At 36.4% G+C, this 24,832-nt stretch overlaps 1 protein-coding gene across 1 annotated transcript in view; it reads left to right on the top strand.

The window, feature by feature from the left end:
* Positions 1 to 24,832, top strand: part of tbc1d15 (TBC1 domain family, member 15) — a 158,540-nt gene that overhangs the window by 100,720 nt on the left and 32,988 nt on the right. Inside the window, exons 8-13 of the mRNA XM_028818454.2 lie at positions 5,167 to 5,295; positions 8,894 to 8,997; positions 9,391 to 9,485; positions 21,069 to 21,185; positions 23,358 to 23,458; positions 24,461 to 24,560. Coding sequence (XP_028674287.1) covers positions 5,167 to 5,295; positions 8,894 to 8,997; positions 9,391 to 9,485; positions 21,069 to 21,185; positions 23,358 to 23,458; positions 24,461 to 24,560 — 646 coding nt within the window. The remainder of the gene's footprint in view (positions 1 to 5,166; positions 5,296 to 8,893; positions 8,998 to 9,390; positions 9,486 to 21,068; positions 21,186 to 23,357; positions 23,459 to 24,460; positions 24,561 to 24,832) is intronic.

Genomic DNA, 24,832 nt, shown 5'->3' with positions numbered 1-24,832 from the left:
ATGAGGCGCCCTTAGCACACAGAAAAAAGGAGTCAGACGCCGGCACCGCACACAGCGCCGCACGAAGCCCATGGCACACGAAACGAAACACACACAAAGAAGAGGATTGAGACCCATGACACACAAAGCCCCCCTCCAGTAACTGAAATAAGAAATGAGGCGACGCGCCCCTAGAACACCAAAAAGAAAGGAGTCAGACACAAGCGCCACATAGCACACGAAACGATACGCACACAAAGAAGAGGATTCAGACCCACGACACACAAACACCCCCTCCACTAACAGAGATAAAAAAAAGTGAGGCAACGCGCCCCTAGCACACAAAAAAAAGAAGTCAGACGCGAGCGCCACATAAACCCATTGGACACGAAACCGGACAGACTACGGACATAGCACACGAAACATACACAAAAAGGAGGATTCGGACCCACAACCACACTAACATAAATAAGAAATGAGACACACAGCCCCATTACTGAACGAACCGTCCGTATTAAACATACGTCATCTGAACACGTTCAAATTATGCAGCATAGGTCTATCTCATTACACTGATGCACTATTAACCGTTCAACCACAGAAAAGGCTCCATATTAACAGTGAGTGCGATCCTCCTTATTACTTATCCATATTTCTAACGCTGAAGAACAAACAAGTCATGAATTCACGATCACGGGTACAAAACGATACGGCTCGAATGACGGGACCAAACACACGAACCCGCATGAAAAAAAACAATACACGTCAGCGCCTACAACGCGCTTCTGATACCCCGGAAGAAAAAATGTCTCGGCTCCAAAAACGCAAAGCTCAACTAACACATTTACAGAAACGAGCACAGATGTACAGACACAGTGAACGTAGACGCATGCAGCGCGCATCTCAAAGTGCTGCATCGAAACAGGCAAGGGTTCAAAACGAAACAACTCGAGTCTCAGAGATACAAAAACGGCAGCGAAGGGACAAAATAAATAAACGCAGACGTCTACAACGCGCATCTGAAATGCCGGAAAACAAGCAGGCAAGGCTCCAAAAAGAGAAAGCTCGACTAACCGACATACAAAAACGGGCAAGGCTCAATACAAACAGTGAACGCTGTAAACTGCAATGGGCTTCTCACACAGCACAGGCAAATCGATTACAGCTCCAGAATAGCACGTCCCAAATCCTGCACATACAACGCCGCGCCTCTCAAACGGCACAGACAAAAGATACACGTCAAGGACATCAACGACAGACACCTGCTAAACGATTGCGCCTGTTAGCTGACAACGCGTTCTATAATGACTCCACTATTCATGAAAATTCATTGGGATTAATGAATGTCATTTTGCAATCATTGTCATTCACTTAACTTCCCTGAAGAAACAACTGGCAATACAAGTAATAAATTTACACGTTGTTGTCAAAAGGGTCAAATTAGACTGCCTCCTTTACATTCATATCCTGCATATCTACAGAAGCTTCTAACTAACGAAGTACCTGAAAGTAAAAACTTTATGAACTGCATTAGATCCTACAATAGTTCATTTGCGTTTGCATCTAATGGCATCCAGTCACTTACTCAACACCATTGATAAACTTCTACAAACGTTGATGAATAATAATATTCCCTTTAAAGGAAAGGTACTTTTATTAGGAGGAGATTTTAGACAGTGCTTAGCTATTGTTCCACATGCCATGCGCTCAGCTATTCTTCAGTCCACCTTAAAATACGCAGACAATTGCCATTGCTTTCAAAAGATACAGTTGGTACAAAACATGCGATGTCCAGATCCCGAATATAACAATTGGTTATTACAACTGGGAGATGGTACACTCACCAATACAGATGGACTTCACCCAGATATTATTACAATTCCTCAACCCTTTATCTGCGACGACTTAGTTACGGAGATATATGGAACAGCAATCTCATTACACCAAATACCCCTTTTAACACAACGAACTATATTATGTCCAAAAAATATTAATGTTGATCACATTAATAACCAGGTCATTTCATTACTTCCTGGAGAGGCACAGCTCTGACAAAGTTGACTCTGATGACGACAATGACCATCTTAATTTCCCCTTACAATATTTGAACACTATTAACCCAGCCGGATTACCACAACACAATCTTAGCCTTAAAAACGGAACAATAATCATGCTATTAAGAAACCTTAACACTAAACAGGGTTTATGCAATGGTACACGTTTAGTCGTCAACACCATGACACACAATGTTATTGAAGCAAAACTTCTTACAGGATCACATGCTAACAATACTGTTCTAATTCCTAGAATTGACCTTACAAGTTCTGACCTGGAATTACCTTTTACACTTAAACGGCGACAGTTCCCCATTAAACCTACCTTTGCCATGACCATCAACAAATCACAAGGACAAACCATGGACAAGGTTGGCATCTACCTCTCTGAGCCCGTTTTTGGACATGGACAACTTTATTTGCTTCCTATATGCGTCATCTACACCTTCACACTATGCTATATCTCATTCATACATCACGCTTTTTGTAATTTCCCAACACCAGGGGTTGGCGAGCGAAGCAAGCAGGGGGCGGAGCCCCCTAGTATGTAACTAATGAAGTAAAGCCCCTTGAATATTAGAGTTTGTATATTATATACATACATACCAAAATAGGTTTGGGCTGTCGTTGACTCTCAACAATAAAACTGGTCTAACTGAAAAAATACAGAAAATTACAGTTAACAAGGATGTTTGTGTCTGCATCCATGGGTTAAAGGTAAAACAAAGCAGAAATCATATCTGAATGGAGCCCTATGAAAAGTTCCTAACTTTGGACAGTTATGTAGGTCAGTTAGATTCAAACCAGAGGAAACTGGCACAAATGTTGGGCTTACATGCAGATTCAACACAAATAAAAATAAACTTTTATTCAAGCTCAGTGTGTTAGAATGTTTTGTGTGGCCCGTGTCCTAACTGTTTTCACATAGTTACCCAATTTTCTATAAATGTCGATGCTATTATAGGATGAATTTTGGGAAGCAGTTAAAAATATTAACATGGGAGGAAGGACTACTTATTGGTTTACCTTAAAACATCTTTGTTTCCCTTGTTTTTCCTGCTAACTTAGTGTTCCATTTTGGAAAATGTTTTCAGCTCTTGTCCACATTATACAGATGAAAACCGTGCACTGCATTCTACAATAGATAAATAAATACAGTAAGATATGCATATCATTCCAATATGCCCTGCACATGGTTGTTTCAAACCTTGTGCTCAATTCTTCAACTCGCTCCTTAACTCTCAGGTAATTAATCAGAATATCATTGAATTTCAAGATTATTGTCATTATTTACACTCGTTTTCAGTAATAGCCTTTTGGACCTGTTTTTGTATATTGGAATATGTGCTGCTCAATAATATTAAGGGAACACTTAAATCATTTCTCGATTAATGAAATATTCAAGGGGAATTATTTGCTGAGTAATAGTTTCTAATTTGTTGAGAACAAAATGATGTAACAATTGTCAGTGGAAACCAAAATCACCAACTGATGCAACATTACACTGAAAATTAAAGTCAAAACTTGAAATCACAGGCTGATCCAACTGGCATGAATTTTATCATGGCAACTCATAATGTGACTAAGTAGTGTATATGGCCCCCATGTGCCTGTATGCAGTCCTGAAAATATCTGAGAATTCTCCTGATGAGACAGCTGATGGTTTCCTGTGGGATCTCCTCCCAGCCATGGAGCAGGGCATCCATAAGCTCCTGGACATTCTGTGGCTCCACTTCCCGGCATCAGATATACATAATGTCTCATAAATTCTCAATTGGATTCAGGTCTTGGGAGCATGTGGGATAGTCAGTGGCATCAATGTCTTTGTCATCCAGGAACTGCCTACACTATTTGGCCATATGAGGTCAGGCATTGTCCTTCACCAAGGGGAACCCAGGGCCTGCTGCACCAGCTTAAAGTCTGACAGTGGCTCTGAGGATTTCATCCTGGTATCTAACAGCAGTCAGGGCACTGTTACCCAGCATGTGAAGTTCTATGTGACCCTCCAAGGATATGCCTCCCCTGATCATCACTGACCCACCTCCAAACTGGTTATGCTTGATGATTTTACAGACTGCATAACATTCACCATAGTATCCGAAGACACTTTCAGGTCTGTCACATGTGCTCAGTATGAAGAGAACGGGACGCCAATAGTGGAGCTTCCATTTGTGGTATTCTATGGCAAATACCAATCGAGCTGCACAGTGATGAGCTATGAGCACAGGTTCCACTGCAGGATGTTGGACCTTCATGCCATCCTCACGGAGTCTGTTTCTGACAGTTTGTTAGAAACATGCACATCAGTTGCTAGATGGAGTTCATTTTGTATGGCTCTAGCAGTGTTCCTCCTGGTCATCCTTGCACAAAGGAGCAGACAACCATCCTGCTGGGTTGATGCCCTTCTACGGCCCTGTCCAGTTATCCCTGTTTAACAGCCCATCTCCTCCATACTCTTGAGACTGTGCTGTTAGACACAACAAACCTTCTTGTGAAGATACATATGAATGTGCCAGCCTGTCTTTTCAGCTTCTTTATTTGTGTTGTCTGTTTGGGAACAGCGATGTGACCACTAACAAACATTCCTTGTATATTCTTCTTATATCTTTCTGGATTGTCTTTGGGGTACTCCAATTTCCTCTCACATCCACAGAGACATGCACGTTGTGTTAAATAGACACTCTTTACTGCCTGTATTGTTAGTGTGGGTGTATGTGTGTGTGATCTTATGGATGGGCAACCTGTGCTTGGTTCTTTCCTGCCTTGCATCCATCTCTGCTAGGTTAGGCTATGGCCATTTCAATCATTAATTGAATTAAGAAAGTTTGAGAATGCATGTATATATTAGCTTCTTTCTGTGAAATCTGCTACTCCTTCTGATTGAGCTCTTTCCACAATGTAATAAAAAGTTTTCCTACAAATGATTTGTTAGTATGTACAAATTAAAAACAGAATCCTTGTTTGTGAATGGCAACTGGCACAAGACATAATGACAATTCATATCTGGATCAAATATGTTTCATTCAAATTCATAGCTTCCATATAATGCTTTTGTTATTAGGGTAGTTTTTTCAGACTGACTTATAGTTATGGAGACCAAGAAATATATATATATTTTTTTTTACTTTTGCAGGTTGATTTAGGTTCAAGGCCAGATGTCCAGAGGAAAGAGCCTGTGACTCTTGAGGACTGGCATGCAAATATGGACAATGAGGGAAAAATGCATAACGTTAATTATATAAAGCACAGTATTTTCAAAGGGGTGAGTCAATTTGTTTCTAGACCTTTTACTTTTTGTTTTGATTTTAGTCCATTATGTACTATATTTATTTGTGCTTTAATGTTGATTTAAATGAACTATTATAAGAGATACTTTTTTAAATTAAAAAATCCTTTCTGTTGTTGTTTCTGGATTCTGTGATTACATCTCCACTAAAGTAACAATATTCCATTGAATTTCTTTTGTTTTGTATAACATATTTCCCATTGGCCAAACACATAATGCTGTTGTGGAAGTAACCCACGAGGAAGACAGGAATAGTTCAATCAATCAGTCTTTATACAGTCACAGATGACTACATGGATTCATGCTTTGCAAAACAGAAGAGTAAAGTTTTCCGGTTTCAATCAGCTTTAATATTCATTTTCCTCCCTCCCCCTTACTTATGAAACAGCATCTAAGTATTTCATCAATTTGGCCAACCGTGTCTTTTTTGTGTACGTGTCAAGAGGGGCCCCAAAGAAGGAAAGGTCATTTTTCCTGTGTCTAATGGCCGCGTTCCTACAGGAAGTTACCCAAGTTCAGCTTACTTCACCTTATCTTATGACAGACGCCTGTATGAATAACCTGCCGTTATAATAAAGCAGCTTTTAATCCTTACTAGCTTGCAAGCAGTTAAATTTTCTTTCACATTGACATATGCAAATACTCATTACCTCATTCATTTTGTAAACTTGGCATGTCCAAATATAGAGCTGCTAGGGTTGAATTTCAAAAGTGTTCCATGCAAGGCACTAATCAGTATTAACTGGGATGTTATTACAAGTCATAACTCTCACACCCAGCCAGACTCACCAATCAACATACTCTGCATGCCTTTGGGATGTGGAGGGTAGATGGAGTGCCAGGAGAAAATCCACAGTGATAATGTGCAATCCCCTCAGAGACTGTGTAGATACAACAATTTGAGCTGATGATTCTGAAATAGGTTATAAAGAGTAATATCATCCTGAACTACCTGATTTATCTTAGCATGTGCATGTGTTTATGCCTGTGTTTAAATCCAGAATTAGAAAACTACTTTGCCTATTGCTATTTATACTCAATAATTCAGCTATGAAGTATGCTGTTTTGCCTATTCTGCTAACAGCATGTTTCACTGATTACATGACTCTGTTAACACAGGGCATGTTGTGTTAATAGGGAGATGTAACTTATCCTTCGAAGCATATAAACACTAAATGAATTTTATTTTGGTATTAACAAATGCAGCGGATTATGAAATAGCCAGTATAGAAAAGCCAAATAGCCACTTAATATGAATTTTACCTCAATATTTACTTCCTACAAATGTTAAGTTGCTAGTCCTCCCACATCTAACTCTACTATATGTGTAACTGTGGATGCATGTGAGGTCTCTGCGGTGCCCGTCACCTGCTACTTTAGATAAGTTAACTAACAGAACACAACAAAAGTCACTTTTCTGGAAATAAATGGAAGGGAAAAGCAATTATGTAATCATACATAAGATTAAACTGATTAAACAATATTATCTGCAGATTATTATTGTAAAAAAACAACATTTTCAACCTGTAGCTAAGCAGAATTTGAACTAATTAATAACATAGGAAAGGTGCCCTCACTGATATAAACATGTGGTGGCTTTAGAAATAGACAGTGACGCTGGGAGGTGGCAGGCTTCAGTGGCTTAAGACCCTCTCTTGCACCTAGCTCTAATCTTTTAGTCCCAGATATACATCAACAATCACAGCAAGCCCCTGATCTTCTTGCCCATCATATACCATTCATATTCCCATCCTCTTTAATAAAATCCCTGTGTGCGTCCAGGTGTCCGTGTGTGTGTGTCTTCTGGTGAAGTGCACATGCGCGGGGCACGGTGCGATGCGCGATATTACTGTCAGAGAAAGTTACAGGCGTTTTACGGAAATACAAACCAGTATTACTGCAAGAGGAAATTAAAGGTACACAATATAGTGACTCATATTACAGCCACATACAAGCCAGTATTACTGTCAGAGGAGATTAAAGGCATATTACCGACGCGCACGCCTGTATTCGGATGTACAAGCCAGCGAACGTACAAGACAGTATTACTGTCACAGAAAATTAAAGACACACTATACACGGCGGCAGCCCACGAAGAACAGTCAGCTCAGCAAGTAAACATCAACAAAAGAAAGGCTGAAAGAAAGAAAAATACGACCAACAAAAAGAATGAGGTCAAAGTCCCTTGCCATTTAATATAGACTGTTCCTACTAATGTTTATGCACTACTGTTCTAGCGCCCATTATTGTAACGGGCTAAATGACTAGTTATACAATAAATAAGTTCTTTTCTTTTCCAAGTTTTTTCTTATTTATATAATTTTAACAAATTACTGTATTTTTACTAATATTAATAGCTAGATGGGGAACTTATTTCAGTTACATTTCTCCTTTCATAGAGTAATATTGATACAGATTTAATGCTTGTGGGTGGCACGGTGGCGCAGTGGGTAGCGCTGCTGCCTCGCAGTTGGGAGACCTGGGGACCTGGGTTCGCTTCCCGGGTCCTCCCTGCTTGAAGTTTGCATGTTCTCCCCATGTCTGCGTGGGTTTCCTCCGGGCGCTCCGGTTTCCTCCCACAGTCCAAAGACATGCAGGTTAGGTGGATTGGCGATTCTAAATTGGCCCTAGTGTGTGCTTGGTGTGTGGGTGTGTTTGTGTGTGTCCTGCGGTGGGTTGGCACCCTGCCCGGGATTGGTTCCTGCCTTATGCCCTGTGTTGGCTGGGATTGGCTCCAGCAGACCCCCGTGACCCTGTGTTCGGATTCAGCGGGTTGGAAAATGGATGGATGGATGGATTTAATGCTTGTATTGGACATTTTGTGTTAATAGATATTTACTGTAAACAAGCTGGTACTGTTATGTTTTTGAAACTTTGTTAGCTATTTAGTACCAAAATATTAGTTTTTGTGACTTCTATATTTTCAAGTGCTATATGCTGAAAATAAAACAAATCATCTTGCAATAAAAGTTCTTCTGGATATTGTATAGGATACTGATGGTTTTGAAGTAATTTGCACTGTGTTAATAAAAGTGTGTGCTGTTGCATCTAATTTAGTGACATGGTTTTACTTTAAAGTTCATGGTTTAAGGATTAGACTCTGGGTTGGAGCAAGAAGTGAATATTTCTTTGATCACATGCTATAGAAATAATAAATGTAAATTTATTCCATGCTAGGAATGTTACATGCAAATGTGTTACTGTTTTTTTTTTTCTTCCAAAAAAGTTGTTGTATACAGTATATTTTGCGATTAGATTTTCATTCCTGTTGTAAACTGGAATTCTAAGTTAGTCAAGCAGTAGTTTGTCACACTATACTGGGGCAGACACTTTACAATCCAAAGAGTCCTCTTACAGCCAGAATTCTTATCTGATCAACTTTCACTTTCACCTATATTAGCGATATAGTATACAATTTGCAGAAAAATAGTTAATGTATGCTAAAAAGTTACATTCATTTTGTTAGATATATATTCCATTTGTAAAATATCATCAAAAAATTAAAAGAAAATAGAATTAAAACATCATGATTTTCATTTGCTAGATTATTAATTAATAGAACTAACTTTCTTAGGGACTTTGTCATGCTGCAAGAAAGGAAGCCTGGAAGTTTTTATTGGGTTATTATCCTTGGGATAGCACTAAAGAATATAGAAAGGTTCTGCAAAAGAGAAAAACGTGAGTATTTTTAACTTTTTTTTTTTATGTTTGGAAATTGTTTTTCAGCAGCATAGTTACTGTTTCAGTTTCTGCAGTTACATAGTCAATGCTTCCAGTTATTTATACATTTTTAGTATTTTTACTTTTAATTTAACTCACATGCTCATTGTCTTTTGTGAGGAAAGAGCCATAGAGCCAATGAATTACAGTTGCATTAGATTATTTTACAATAGTGATATGAGGCAACTGGAAAACATTTCTAATGTTTTATTGTTCAATTGTCAGTAAAGTTTAAAATTGAGATGAATAGATATTAAAATTATTTAATAATTCCCTTTGTATCTGATGCTAAATGGATTTAAAAATGTGTTGTTAAAAATAAAATGTGATTCAGTCTGTATAATTTTTTAGTGATGAGTATTTCAGAATGAAGTTGCAGTGGAAATCAATAAGTGAAGAACAAGAAAAAAGAAATTCAAGATTGAGAGACTACAAAAACTTAATAGGTAATTTCAAATTATAGTATAGACTGAAAAATAAAACACTAAAGCATTCACATTTTTTTGGCTTAGTGTAAAGCATTTATTTTTGTTCTTGTTTTTTATTTTTTTAATAGACAATATTCTTTAAAATGCCTTATACATTAAGTTAAAAGTGTACTTAAGCAGTAAAGGTTGTGAAAATACATTTCAGTTTTTGCAATTTAAATGCATTTTTCTTCGAACTTTTAATTATGAAATAATTATGAAATTGAGGGTCATCAAAAATTGGCCAAACAAACATTATTATAAGCAGGGGAAACAGTTCAGTTCATGCTTTCTATGTTTGAGGTCTTGGGTTCGGTCCCTAGCTTCTCCATTAGTTGTTTCAGGGAATTTGCTCACCATTTGACGTCTTTGTAGAACCAGTAATATTCTTTTGGCTTAAGGGTCAATCATGTACTAGAAAACATCAGTGGAAATTAAGAGGAGGTGTATTTAAAACTGAAGCCAGGACCATTTTTTTATGCAAAGAGTTGTGGGACTCTGGAACATACTACAGAGACAGGAGTTGAAGCAGAAACTTAGACAACCTTTTAGAAAAAGCTGGAATAGATATTGTGACAGCTTAGCTATTAGCTAAACAGACGTTCTTGATGAACTGAATGGTCTTCCTTTCATTTGGCAAATTTCTTGCGTTCTTAAGATTTCAACTATTCAGCCCTTATACTTTGATCTCACATACCAGTGAGGATGAGGAAAACTTTGCTTTTCAAAAATGCTAAAGTATGATTGTCAGGTGCTGTTTTCAGTTTTGTCTCCTATGATCTCATCTTTAGTGTGGGATAGTCCTTTTATAACTTCTCTTCATCTACTGTCAGGTATTGTTCCCTGATACACTCAAATGTTTTGCTGTATTTATTTTGGCAGCACTCGCAGTGCATTTGTAACATTCAAAAGCAGTTGTACATTATTGTCTGTCCACACAAAGAAGTCACTTTTGTTTTTTATTATATTCTTTTGACATTTCAGCTTACTTCAGGTTTGCTCAATAAAAATATGGCATTCTTGACTGGTAAACTGCTCAAGTCCAATAAGAAAGTTTTATGCCTTAGTTCTAGTGAGCGTGATTCCTTGAAAACTTTATTGTTTTAATTTTATGTTTTTATTCATTCTGCATTATGTTCAGCATTTGTGTTGGCAACATTCAGGCTCAGTGGATGCTATGTTCTGTTTGAGGGCATATGCATACATTTAAGTAGAAGTGATGACCATTAACTGGTGCCAGATTTCATCTTGTGATCTGTGGATGCATGCATCTCCAGAACAAAAGTGCTTCAAAAATGCTATCTTATTCAACAGCCTAAGGCTGAGTTTATACTTCACTCAGCGCCTGCGGATGCTTCTGCTACAAAAGCTTTGTAATGTTTATACTTGTACACGTACTTTAGGAGGCAGAGTGAGGTATCATCACGATGAGAAAACATTTCGCTGCGCTGTGTTGTGAATTACCTGAAACATTCATTAAATTCCGAGGACACCTTGTCACAATATCTCTGAAAAGGATGGATGTTCCAGGGATACGCCAATTCCAGCAAGCTTCAGGCGCAAGGCAGAAACGATCCCTGGACGGGGCATCAGCTCATCACAAGGTGCATAGAAGCACACACACACACACACACACACACACACACACACACACACACAAGCGTCGTTTTAGCATCGTCAAATCCCAAAACTTTCATGTCTTTGGAAGGAAACCGGAACACACTGTGGAAACCCACTATGAAAACACGCAAACTCCAGACAGGGAACACCAGGGATGTGACTTCCTGCGAGGCAGCAGCACTATCGCTCTGCAACCGTGCCGCCCCCATATGTGTAATTATTAACAGTATTCATTATTTAAGTGAAGTTAACAAATTATCTGTAAAATATAACATACATACTTTAACACATTTCATCATGAAAGTGATATCAAGTATAGATGTTCTATGTGGTGATTGCTGCCTCCCGCTGCTGTCAGTTCAGGAGGAAGCCCCAGAAGCATGTAGGGTCAGTTTTAAGATGACGTTTATGACGGTCTACTTTAATGATAAAATAAATTACAAGATTAAAGTGGAAATTTCGAGATTAACGCTGAAATTTCCACTTTAATCACAAAATACACCTTTTCACTGTGTCTCTATTTTTTTCTCTGTGAGTCAAGTACACTGCTATACATTCTGATGTGGTTGTGAAGGTACAAAAAAAAAAAAGTCATAAAAGATGGTATGTGAGACCTTTAAAATGTACTGTGTCATTACGTTGGGGAATATGCTACGCTTGAATATAAAAACACCACTAAAGCATTTGTGCGTTGGCATTTTGCATCACTACATCGAACCATTAATCAAACATTGAAGCACACACATCGATACTGTAGGATATGCAAAGTGGCTTGCTGTCACGTGTAGATAGTAAACAGACTGACATATCCATTCGACTTTATTACAGTAGACCCCCGCGAAGTCGCAGTTCAGAGTTCGCGGCCTCAGTCATTCATGGATTTTTCCTTAGAACCTATCTCATAATTGTTAGCGGAAACCACAAATATCCACCACAATTTTTATGGCTTTTTTCATGGAAATCCTGTACTGTAGAGAGAACAGGAAGCAACTGTAGAGGATAACGCAGCTTGAGATGGTGAAAGTAGCCAATAAAATTTGAAACTGCAACTCCCAGCAGTCCCTGCAGTGGCTCCGTTTGGTCTTCTGCTGGGGCTGTTGGGGTCAAAGGATGTCAGCACGGCTTTTAAAAAGGGGGCCGGTGACCAAAAAAAAAAAATCTTTGTAATTTGTGTTTCAAGTTCCTGTCTGTCTGCCTTCTGTTGGGTTACCTGTACTTATTGGTTTTGTCCTGGATCGTTTCGTGATTGGCGTCTGAATTGTCTGCTGTCTGCCTGTGTACATGAGTACTGTAAATGGATTCATGGCCATCCTGCAAAGAAAGGAGCGCTCCTGAACCCGTCCACCCATCTTCACCATTTCAGGAACCAGCGGTAGGACTATCTTTACATTCCCATTCAGCATGTGGATCTCTGGACTATCTATTTTCATCATTACACTTCATCCGTTGCCGTTTTTCATGATTTATTGTGTGTGTTTTCTTTGTGCTGTGTTGTATTTAATGTGTAATCACCATAAGAGGAACAGGGGTGGTATCACTGTTTTCATTTGTTTTTATTACATTCTTTATTTGCTGTTTGATTACTGGTTTGCTTTGTTTTTGTCTGTTTGTGAGTGTGTGCGGGTCGGGCCAAGGCAGGGTGCATCCCTGGAATCTCCACCATAAAAATAATTCACCATCTTCTTGACGGTGTGAATCTTAGCGGCACTGGACTGCTACAGCGTTATTCATTTCTTCTTGCTGCTGATTGACTGTTGATGCATCTCCAGCTGAGTGTTCTTGTTTTGTTCCTCTTAACTCTTAAACCGCCACAACCAGCTATAGTCGTTTCCCAGTGCCATTTGCGAGCATGCAGGAGCTGATCAGTCAGTGCCGTACATTCGTTGAGCAGCCAGCTCATGACCACTGCCAGTCCCTTGTGAGCAGGGGGGCTGAACGTACCCCTAGAAGACACGGACATTCCTCAAAAAACCCTCTTAAAAAATGCTGATAGACTACCTTCACATTACTCCCTTAGTTGCGGCTGCTCTGTCGCGTGATATGCTTCTTGCGCGACGCTACGCTTACTTAAAAGCCTGAACAGCCCGTGCCCTTTTTGTCTGATTACTTTGTTTCTCTCTCCTCCCCCAGACATCCTCTGCTCCTGCTGCGGGTCCCACTCCCGTTGTGCTCCCCTATGATGTTTGCCTATTCTTTTAAACGAGAACTAACTGCATACTGAACTCGTTTTACTTCTGAGAGAGACATGTTTGTTTGAAGTGTTTGAATAAAGTTCCTGTCTCTACAATCTCCTGTGTTTCTGTGCAATTCTGTGACCCAAGCGTGACATCCTGCAGCACTGCAGCCTCACTGTCCCTGTGATTGAGCCACTGCACTAGACTAGCCTGCCAGCATCAGCGCTTACCTCTGTTTGCTTGCGTGCAGCCAGTTCAAGCACAGTTGACTCGTGATTTCATCCATGGAGTCAGTTACACCTTGTACATATTGTTCCAGTACTTTTTAAATAGTTTTTACAGTTCATTAGCAGTGTGTAAAAATTATCAGTGTTGCAGTAATTGTGATGCTCTTTGTATGAAAAAAAATGTGTTCCATTAAAATTTCACTTTTTCTTTGTAAATTGTGACGTTTACTTAAAGTGCAACAAAAAAGTATTTGGTGTACAGGGATGCATTAACTCCCAAGTATGTGGCAGGTTAAGGCTTAAAGCCCCAAGATGCCGTCGAAACACCCTGCACCTTCTAAGGCTTCTGGCAATGAAAACACGCTTGCATGAATTACAGTACATATAGCGGTAACATCGGTATTTTACATTCTAGCACTGCGGGAGATATAGCAGTACAGTACTGTGAGTATACGGGTTTACCTTTACATTCTTTTTTTTAGGTAATGTATTAAGCTGAGTATGAAATTAAATGAAAGTGTTTTGGGGGCATATTTAGGGTTTAACTATAAAAATAGCCATTTTTTTAACCACATCCAAAATTCACGGTTTTTCACAATTTGTGGGTACTCTAGGAACATAACCCCCGCAAAATTTGGGGGTGTACTGTATACTGCGCCCATTCCCCCCGATTTTTTGCTGGTACTGCAACTCATGCATGCATAGCGTTAATTTCTGAGGAAGTGCTCAAATGACGTGTCAAATGAACTATGGGAACGAGTGGCAGCCATGATGCGTGCGTGTACACATTCTGACTGTGAAGTATAAACTGGCCCTTAGATCTATTTGCAGCTGTAATGCTCTGTAGAAAATGATGTCATAGGATTAAAGAAATATGTAACCAGTGTCACAATCCTATTCTAGATTACATAGTGCTAGTATGTAATCTTAGTCAAACTGGTTTTAAGTGATTCCTTTGTTTAATAAACATGATAGTAATTTCAATTTGCATTTCTTTAGTTTGTCTTGGTGTGCCTATCATGCTTTAATGATATCATATCTCTGTTAACAAAGTGGTATAAAGGTCAAGGTTTAAAGTATCCTCTTTAATAAAAACCCTGTATGCGTCCATGTGTCCGTGTGTGTGTGTGTCTTCTGGTGAAGTGCGCATGCGCGGGGCACTCTTTAATAAAGGACATCATTGCTGGGGAGAGTGCTGATTGGGTACTCGCGGCCGCGCACATAAAATCCGTTGCCACACATACAATAATCAGCTGCATGCCAGCACAGATTAAAATACTTGCTGGGGAACTGCACAGTACTTGCTGGAGAGACGCCACAGCAAGCTAAAATAAAGAGAGGCAGGATAGGAGATCTTCAAACAGACACAACACATCAATCAACAGCCACAGAGGAGAGGATAAATGTAATATTAATTATACTTACTGTATTGTCATATACGTTTCTATTTTATTTTTATTATTATTTTACTTTAGGCTTCTTGCAAAAAGTTTTTAGAAAAAAAAAATTAAGACAAGAAACAGAATGAGTTCAAGGTCCCTTGCCATTTAATATAGACTGTTCCTACTAATGTTTATGCACTACTGTTCTAGTGCCCGTTATTGTAACGGGCTTAATGTCTAGTAATACAATAATTACAGTGTCAGGTTAGTTTTGGGAGCATGCACTGGTACATCACATTTCTGCACTCCCCACACAGCGAAACTAGTTAGGATCCTGGTTGGCAACATTCCAGGCAGACAAATTACAGTGTATATCTAGTGAAATTCTTGGTTTTTCAGGCATATACTATGCTTCAGGCAGTTATGGGGAATAATGTGTCAATTCCAGCCCTATAAAATTTTTTGAAAAAGAAAAAATAAATCATGCTTTGATTTCATGTTTTTAATTAAACTAGTTTAATCATTATATCCTTCACTTTAGTGATTGGCATTACTATGCAATGTCTCATACAGATAATGCAAAAATCAAATCCAGCTTAGTATGTCACTGAAAAGGATTTAGATGGACATTCTCACTCCTTCCTCATATGTGGATCCTGGAAAAAGAATGATTGGGGCCTTTGGGTAGGTTTTTACTCCATGCACAATCCCTTCAAATATGACACACTTAATATAGCACAATGTGGTGTTAGAACTAATGGCAGAGGTAACTGCAATAATCTATGTGAGGCTTCTCCATTCCCATCTCATATCCTCACTTGCCTTTCATATCTAACTCCCATTATGATACATACTATAAAAATGTGAAAAATCTTAGAAAAAACATCAAATAATGCTTCCAAAAAATTTGGTTTAAAGAAAGATTTTCATATTTAAGATTGTATTATTTACTTATTTCCTTTTCATTTAGTGCCCTGGGCAAAAAGCTTGATTTAAGATTTTATTTATTTTCAATTACTAATTTAAAGACCTGCTGTAGTAACAAGAACTGGTTTGACAACTTTATTAAAGTTACTGTGATTCAGTAGTGCAATAAAATAGGACTGCAATATTAGGACTGAAAAATATTTTTATTATTTACTCTTTTTGTGTATATCTGTTCATTCATTTCATGCAATTTTCTAAGAATGGACTTATTCTGATTGCAATTTGCCTATATTTCTATATAAGAGGAAAAGAATGGGTTGATTTCTCATAAAGCTTTGCGATTGATAGAAAAATCATTTTTTTAATGTTGTTAAAATAAAGTATTTCTAGAAAAATTTTTGGTGCATATTGGTGAAGTGTTTTTAAATGAGATTGCAAATTTGAATTAAAGATAGGACTCCTGGCCACTAATTGAGGGTGTTTTGGGGGCAAGACTTCAATTAAAAAGTGTAGTCCCAATTAAGCACACTTCAGTGTTGTTTACAAGACAACTTTCTAGAAATGGTTAAATTGGTATATTGTGCACATATGACCAAAATAACTGACATTAGGCTCTGGAGTAATTTGAGATTTTTTCATGGGCATTTTGATATTATAGCAGACTAGTCATCTAACCTTATATGAATTCCATTGTCTTTAAAGTAGGAGCTTTTCTAGCTATACCATATTCCAGTTAGTGCAGCATAGGTCTTCATGTGATTATATGTTACTTTTCATGATGTTGTTCTTTTAGGAAGGGACAGATTTAAAAATGCAAAATTTGGCACTTAGGATTGTGGAAGTAACCCCCAAGGAAGACCGGAATAGTTCAATCAATCAGTCTTTATTTAGTCACAGATGAATACATGGATTCATGCTTTGCAAAGCAGAAGAGCAAAGTTCCCCTGTTTCATTCGGCTTGTAATATTCATTTTCCTCCCTCCCCCTTACTTATGAAACAGCATCTAAGCATTTCATCTTATATTACGCAAATTGGCCAACCGTTTCTTTTTTGTGTATGTATCAAGAGGGACTCCAAAGAAGGAAAGGTCATCTTTCCTGTGTCTAACAGACACATTCCTAAAGAAGGAAGTTATCCTAGGTCAGCTTACTACAACCTGTTTTATGACAGACACCTGAATGAATAGCCTGCTGTTATAATAAAACAGTTTTTAACCCTTAGTAGCTAGCAAGCAGTTAAATTTTCTTTCACAGGATACATGTTTGTTGCTTATTATTTGCAAGCCACTGCAATATGTTGTCTGTTTAGTTGAATACTTAAAGGGATACTGAACCTATAATGGTGTTATGTACTGTATGTATGAATTTTATAGTTGGTTTTGTGTTGCTCTTTGATTTTGTAGCCTGTAGGGACAGCTCTTGAGCAGACAGCTAGCAACCCGCCAATCCCTCTTAAAAACAAGCCACAGATGGTAAAGTATATAAAAAGGATTTTATTAAAAAATAAAAGAAACAGGCACAGGGATAAGGAGCTACAAGACACATAATAATACAGTTAGAATAACAAAGAATTATGACTGCCTGGGCCTGTCTACATTTGATCACTTTACAATTACTTCTCTGCCTGGCCTAGTACTTACTCCTATTTCTCTCTTCCTCTCATCAGATGGACTGGTGACTGGAAGGGGCTTTTGTGCATGAACAAAGGAAGACAATTGCTGGGTAAAGCACAAAAAATATCAAAGTGTGTCCTCACATATGTATGCTAATATTTATTCAAGTTAAACAATCTTATACAGTAAGTCTCAGCATATTGCTCAATCATTTCACAAAAGTTTAGTTATTTTATAAATGTTTGAAAAGCATTTGTAAATGGGAAGAAGGTGCATTATTTAAAAATCATTCCTATCTAAACCAACAAGGAAACTATTGAGCCTAGTTGCAGATGCAGTTGTGACTACTTGCGCTTTACAGCTGCTATTTCCCATTAACAAATGGAGCATATGGAACTAAGGTTAGTGCAGATTTCTGAAACAGTAAAAAATAACCTAACATTCATGTTTGAATCTTTATAACATTTTTAGCCCTCAGTCAACTTAATCTTTGTGATTCAGCTACAGTATAGTACAGTAATTAAAACATACCAATCGAACAAGCATATCACTCAACTATTGATGCTCACAAAAGGACATAAATTTCAGTCATTTTGAACACTCTTCATAATCCACAACTTCTTTTCTTAGATGTAAATTTCATGTGTGAAATCTCTTGGCCTGAGAAGTTGCTGGGTCACTGTGGTTTGAATGAATAAGTGAATCCTAGTAAATTCCTAATATGGTTAACATGAGAATTTTACAACATTGTATGTGTGACAGAGACAGGTATTCAAGTTTTATTTATTACCATCTCAACCATATACTGGTGTATATATAGAGATGAAATTACATTAAATCAGGGCCATGGTGCAAGACATAAAGGGCCATGTAACAGAGACAAAGTGTGATTTATAAGAACACCTAGATTAGGCAATATGATTGCAAGGAAAAATAATAGTAAATACACAGCATGCATATGATTGTTTTTAAGTCTACAGTAGCAGCACTCATAAGAGTATGGTTTATGTAGAGCTGTTCTGTGTACAAGTACGAGAACATTATTTAAGACAATATCTATAGTATCCTAGGAAATGTAACAGTAAACATACAATAAATATGCAGCATTGTGCAAAAAGGTGTACAAGAATGTTAGCAGCCTACTATAGCATCACTAATGTAATAAACAGTGGTGTACAAAACTATTCAATCCCCTTGAAAGTCTGCATGCCAAAAAATTTGTGCACATATTTATCCAATCAGTATTTTTAATGTGAACTCTTATGCTGTAACAATACATTTCCAAAGTCAAAATAAACCATTTTCTGTAGATACTTAACTGAAGAACTGCTTCTCAGTAGATGTATAGAAATGGGTGAACTTTTGTGGATAATTGATGCCTGCTTTTGTTTTTTGAAGTGCACAGCAAAAAATTGAACTAGATTTTTAAGAATGTTGTAGTACTTATGTGGTTCTTTGAAATACATTCTTGATAAGTAATTTTAATTTACATCTACCAGTTGGATTGGATATCAAACTTTTCTACAAGGTGAAAATTCTGTTATAGTCTCATGATTACCTTGTTTAGGAATATGATGCTTCCCGGAAAGATTTCGTTTTTGTGCTTTGTGTCTTTTTGTGATAATCATTCAAAGAGAAGATTTATTCTGGCATTTAGAATTGTATACAGCAAGCTTTACTGCTGCTGTGTTTTTCAAATGTCACCTGATTGATATAATGATGGCAGTAGCTCATGGGAATTCTAATCAGTGTCTAACACTAAACAGTTTTGTTCTTTACATCTTCTGAATTAATAACTTCAAGAAAGTGCCACTGAAAATAGTAGTCTAGTATTGTTCTTCATATTGTTTTGCCTAGAGGCATATCTACTTAACTTTTTTTTTTTTTGGAGTTAGCTGCTGTATTGCTTTGCAAGGCTATATAGTTGCTTATTTCAAAAGAAGCACTTACATTTTGAAAATTATCACAGTTGTTTACCTATAGTTTTTCAGTCTTTTTTTAAGTTTATCAGTTACTTGGCTTTGTTATCCTGAATGCAGAAAATTCTGTAAATTAAAAAAATAATTTTCATCTTTAATGAAACAAAAGCTGTTTTACATTTTAAACACACACATTAATAGTTTAGTGAAGCAGTGTATTTGTGTCTTGCAAATAAGAAATTCCTTGTACTGTACTAATAATACTGCTTTATATCTGACATAAATATTAAATTTGAACCTAAATTCTTGTGAATGATGTTGTGTTTTTTTTTTTTGGTGTAAATTTCTTCCATTACGTCTTACACAGTTCAACAATTTACTGTTAGGTCAGCATCATGTTTTCAGATTGTTCCTGATCCACTGTATTTCATACCAGCCCTTTCATGCCTCCAAGGTTTCTCACATATAGTAAGCATGACATTGAAATCACCTGCAGTTTTGAGGACATTGCCCTCAGTATTGGTAAAGCAGAAAACAGTACCTTTACGTTGACATGACAATTTAAATGGCACGTACAGCACGGAATGTCTGAAAGGATAAGTACAGAAGTAATAGAAATTAAAATTGTTTAATAGGTCACTTTATAATATGAGTTATAATATGAGTCCAATAAGTTGTCTTAATGGGTTTCACTGCCCACATTAAAACTAAAAGTGAAACAATTGCATTTATGGCTGCTTCATTGTCAGTTTAGCATTCATTTGAGAAAAACAAATTCCAGTCTTCTGACATTCACAGGTACAATACACCATGCTGCCATTTGACACAATTGTAAAATAGTTGAGTGTACTTTAGTTTTATTAGATTATTAGAAATATTTAAGGAAAATCTTCACATGATTTACTTTGTCTGTGCTTATTCAAAACATCAGTTTGTACAGAAAAATAGTTGCAGTTTGCACATAAACAAAATGTATAAATACATATATCGGGACTGACTGATATAGTATCATACTGGCATCATCAGTTGTCATCATAAGCCAAGAATTTGAGTATCAGTGGATCTCTATTAGTAAAGTAATATGTAGAAAATCACTGCAGATGCAGACTTACCAGTGGCAGCAAGGATGACATAATGGATGTTTCAGGGATGACTCCTTTTATCTTTTCTAAGGCAACGTCATTGGCATTAGGAAAACAGTTTATTCACGTTATATTTTATAGGAAAAAGACATGGTTAATTAAGGCAGAATGTGCAAATAAAAAAGACCTTAATAAGAATGATTGAATTCATGCACAGATTTTTCTCTGAGAAATACAGAATGCAGTGTTGAGTGAAAAGACTAGTGTAGATGTGATAGATACATCAGTTGCTGAGAAGAAACATGTTTAAGTGGTTTGGACATGTGAACAGATCAGTGAAGAATGAAAAAAGATGTGTCCAATTATGGAGGTGGCAGAAATGACACTATAAAGAGACTAAAATAGATGTGAATAGAAGTTTAGGCAATTGATGTCAGAAGATTGAATTTTAGAAAGGAAATTGTGGGAAGCACCTGTTAAACCTGGTCTGTTGTGATAATGTTAATCAAAACTGTGGCTGTTATGTGTTCTATAGTATGGTGATGTATTTATGCTTTTCAAGTTAATACTGCTTTTCTGTTAACAGGATGTTTTTAACAATTGTTTTTAAATTGACAGAGAAAGATGTCAACAGAACTGATCGGACCAACGCATTTTATGAAGGTACAGATAATCCAGGACTGCTTTTACTTCATGATATTCTGATGACATACTGCATGTATGATTTTGATCTTGGTAAGTTCAACTGACAAATATTAAGCACTTATTAAGTTATTAATAAAAAAAAAGCATCATCGTGCCTGCATGTGTATTGAGTTTGTTTAGTGTTTAATCTGTATTTGATAATGCGCGTAGCAAGGTTATTATAGTTAACAAAAACTAAAATCAAAACTTAAACTATTATTTAAAAAAACATTTTCGTAAACTGAAATACAATAATTAATAAAACCATAATTGAAAAACTAAAACTAAATGAAATTATTAAAGTAGCTGAAAAGACTAACTGAAATAAAATAATAATTTACTAAAAATAGTTTTAGTTTTTGAATGAACATTCTTGCCATTAGTCGTTAACCCTTGTAACTTTTAACTCTAAAACAGAAAGTAATCGACCATGAACCGCCCGCACATATTCATCCAATGAACTGTGGCTGGTGACGGAGGACAGGTGTTCACACAGCATTTGAGGTGACAGAGCGAGCTGAATACGGGCGCGTAAAGTGTGTGAAATAGAAATTGATTTACTGTGCCGCCTTTCTTTGCACTTCTTGTATATCAACATGTAATTCAAACGCCTGAAATCAGAATGTGCTGGTCAACAAAACCTTTACCGTATGGACAGAAAAATCACGAGTGAGTAACGTGTCAGTTTATTTCTCAGGTGTCTGCATTTTGTTGACAATCACTTGCCATACTAATTTGTTTTGTTTTTGTATTTATTCTATATTTATTAGTTTACCTTTTTTTAGTTTACATTCACAATTCAAATTACCTGATATTGTGAAAATAATCTGGTGGCAAAATTATGTTTTAAACTATCTGTCCCCCTTTTTTTCAGTTTTTCCGTCTCTCTCAAAATAGATAGTTGAAATATCATATTCTCTTTGTTCTTAACATCAGCCATATCATACATATTGCATCCCGGGGGTTTTTCCTGCCTTCCGTCCAAACCTGCTGGGGTAGGCTCCAGTTTTCCTGCAATCCTGCTCTGGAAAAGCACATTCAGAAAATGTATATATTGTTCCATAGCCCAGATACTGTTTCTGTTGTTTTGTGCCCGTCCATTCTCATATTGCTTAAGGGTTTCTTGTGCATGGCCTATTCAAGCTTCACTACCCTCTAACCTTCACATTACATGCTTGTTTTTCTTTGTTTCCCTCAATAGAGCTAGGTGGGGTCTGCACACTGATTCCTTTTTTTCCTAAGCCCCCATGATTTTCATGATCACACTTGTCAGAACACAGTAGAATGTATTTTCTGATTTTTGATCTTTTCAGATCTCCAGGTAGCATAATTCTGTCAGTAAATTGTATGTGCCTGAGATGAATCAGAAATCAATATGGATGGTAGAAAATATCAAAGCCCAGTATGGAAGATTTTTGAATGCAATATTGAAGGCATTCATTATAAGCACATTGTCTTGGAGCAGAATATGTTGTGTGCTGTAGACAGTTAGAGTTAAAACCCCCTTAAACCTTAAAATTCACCTACATTTCATTACAAGTAAAAGGAAAAGACGAAAAGTGCCAACGGTCAGTGCACATTTGTTTAGCACAAATGACATAGAGAATATTTTTAAAATTATAAAATTGTTCATATTCAGCATCTGGTTTTGATTATTCTTGTTTTTATCAGACAAAAACAAAACCAAATAATAAATCATGTGGTGTAGTAAGCTTCCACTAACATTAAATTAATATTATATCCAAAACCGTTAAGTGTACAGTTCTTTCTGATTGTGACACAAAACTAAACTCTATAGTAGCTCTTTAAACATGCCATAATTACCAAAACTGAAAATAATAGGTATAAAAATAAAATAGAAATGTCTTTGTGAAATAAAAACTACTTTAAAACTAAAAATGTATAATGAAGGAAACTAAAACTAAACTGAATTTCCAAGTAAGGTCATAAAAAATATAGAAATAACAACTGATATATAACAGCAAATATGGCACATAGCATTCTAAGCCTGTCAATGTAAAATACAAAAGTCTGAATATTTCTTAGGTTATATATAATTTAATTGAGAGAAAATAAAATGAGAAAGCATATTATATTTTTTTATTGGTTTTGCTGTTCCAAATTTAATTCAGCTGTAAGAATTATTTCAGGACTAGCCATTTTTCTACTCAAAGACCTTTTTATCATTTGCAGTTTAACATTAGTAATTTTTTTTCCCATTAGGATATGTGCAAGGAATGAGTGATTTACTTTCACCTATTCTCTATGTAATGGAAAATGAAGTGGATGCCTTCTGGTGCTTTGTTTCATTTATGGATCAAGTGGTAATGGGCCTTTTTATGCTTTAGAATAATAAATTTCACATTTTGTTGTCTTGACAGTATAAAAAATTAAGTTCTAAAATAAATTTACTTAATAATTTCTTAAAACTGACTTCAGAATTTTCAAAGAACTTGCAATATTATTATTAGAGTATGCATTTTATAATAAAGCTTTTGCAAACTATAGCTATTTGATGGCCAAATACAACAGGCAGAAAGTACATTTATAGTTATAGCTGTAGACAGTAATGTAGAATGTTAAGTAATTTTTTTATATAATTACAGAATACAACATCACTTCAGGGACAAACAGGGACACATTTTAAAATAATTAGTAAATATTCCAGCTTTAAAACATCTTACATTTAAGGGCTGAAGTATAATAGTAATATAGTATAAATAACTGAAAAGTTTAGTGGCCTAGATGAACAGCTTTTAAATGTTGTTGTGTATTTGAGCAGAAGTATACATACATTATTTTGAATAGTCTCTACAAGTGTGTCATTATTAAAAGACATTTAGATTCCTTTTTTTTTTTTTTTACACCAAACCATAAGGGCAAAGTGTAGTTTAATTTATGAATTTATATAATGATTTTGATCCTTCAGAAGGGATGCAAAAAAGGAAGGAAGCCATTTAAGTAAATTGTTATACACGGCAAAAATTGTTATCCTCTGATTAAAGCTCATAAAGACGACAGAAAGCATTATGATTCTGTTGATGTTTAGCTTGAAAATCACTAAACTGAAATTTTCTCATTGCACACATAGTAATGCCATTTAGCTGCTAGAAATCTGATAGATTTATAAATGCATGTTTTTAATTAATTTTCAGTTTGCAAATGAGTAACTATGACAATTATATGTGTCTTTGTTTTTCCCCAATATATTTGTAAAATGGCAAATGATGGAATTATGTCTTTATATATCTATATACATATAAAAGTGTGGTTACCTTAACTAGCAAATTAAAATAATAGTTACTTTGTGAATTGTTTATTTACAGCATCATAACTTTGAAGAGCAAATGCAGGGTATGAAGTCCCAGCTTGTTCAGCTCAGCACTTTACTACGTTTGTTAGACCTCAATTTCTGGAATTATCTAGGTACTCATTTTTGATATTTTTTATTTATAAGATATTCCACTTTTTGTTACTGCCTTACAACCCTAAATTTTATTTATGCACACATTTATTTATAATTATGAGCATATTTATATAAACCTTAATACACACATCTGGTGCAGTAAAGCTCTTGTAAGTACTGACAGTGATGTTAATGAATGGCTCTGTTCCAGGCGTCATGGACCCATGCCAATTTTTAATCACATTAACAGATCTTTGAATGATGCTGTCTCTTGGGAATATAAATAACCCAT

Source organism: Erpetoichthys calabaricus, chromosome 1 (genome assembly GCF_900747795.2).
Source record: "Erpetoichthys calabaricus chromosome 1, fErpCal1.3, whole genome shotgun sequence".
NCBI classification, from domain to species: Eukaryota; Metazoa; Chordata; class Cladistia; order Polypteriformes; family Polypteridae; genus Erpetoichthys; species Erpetoichthys calabaricus.
This window is presented reverse-complemented; position numbering and strand designations above follow the sequence as displayed.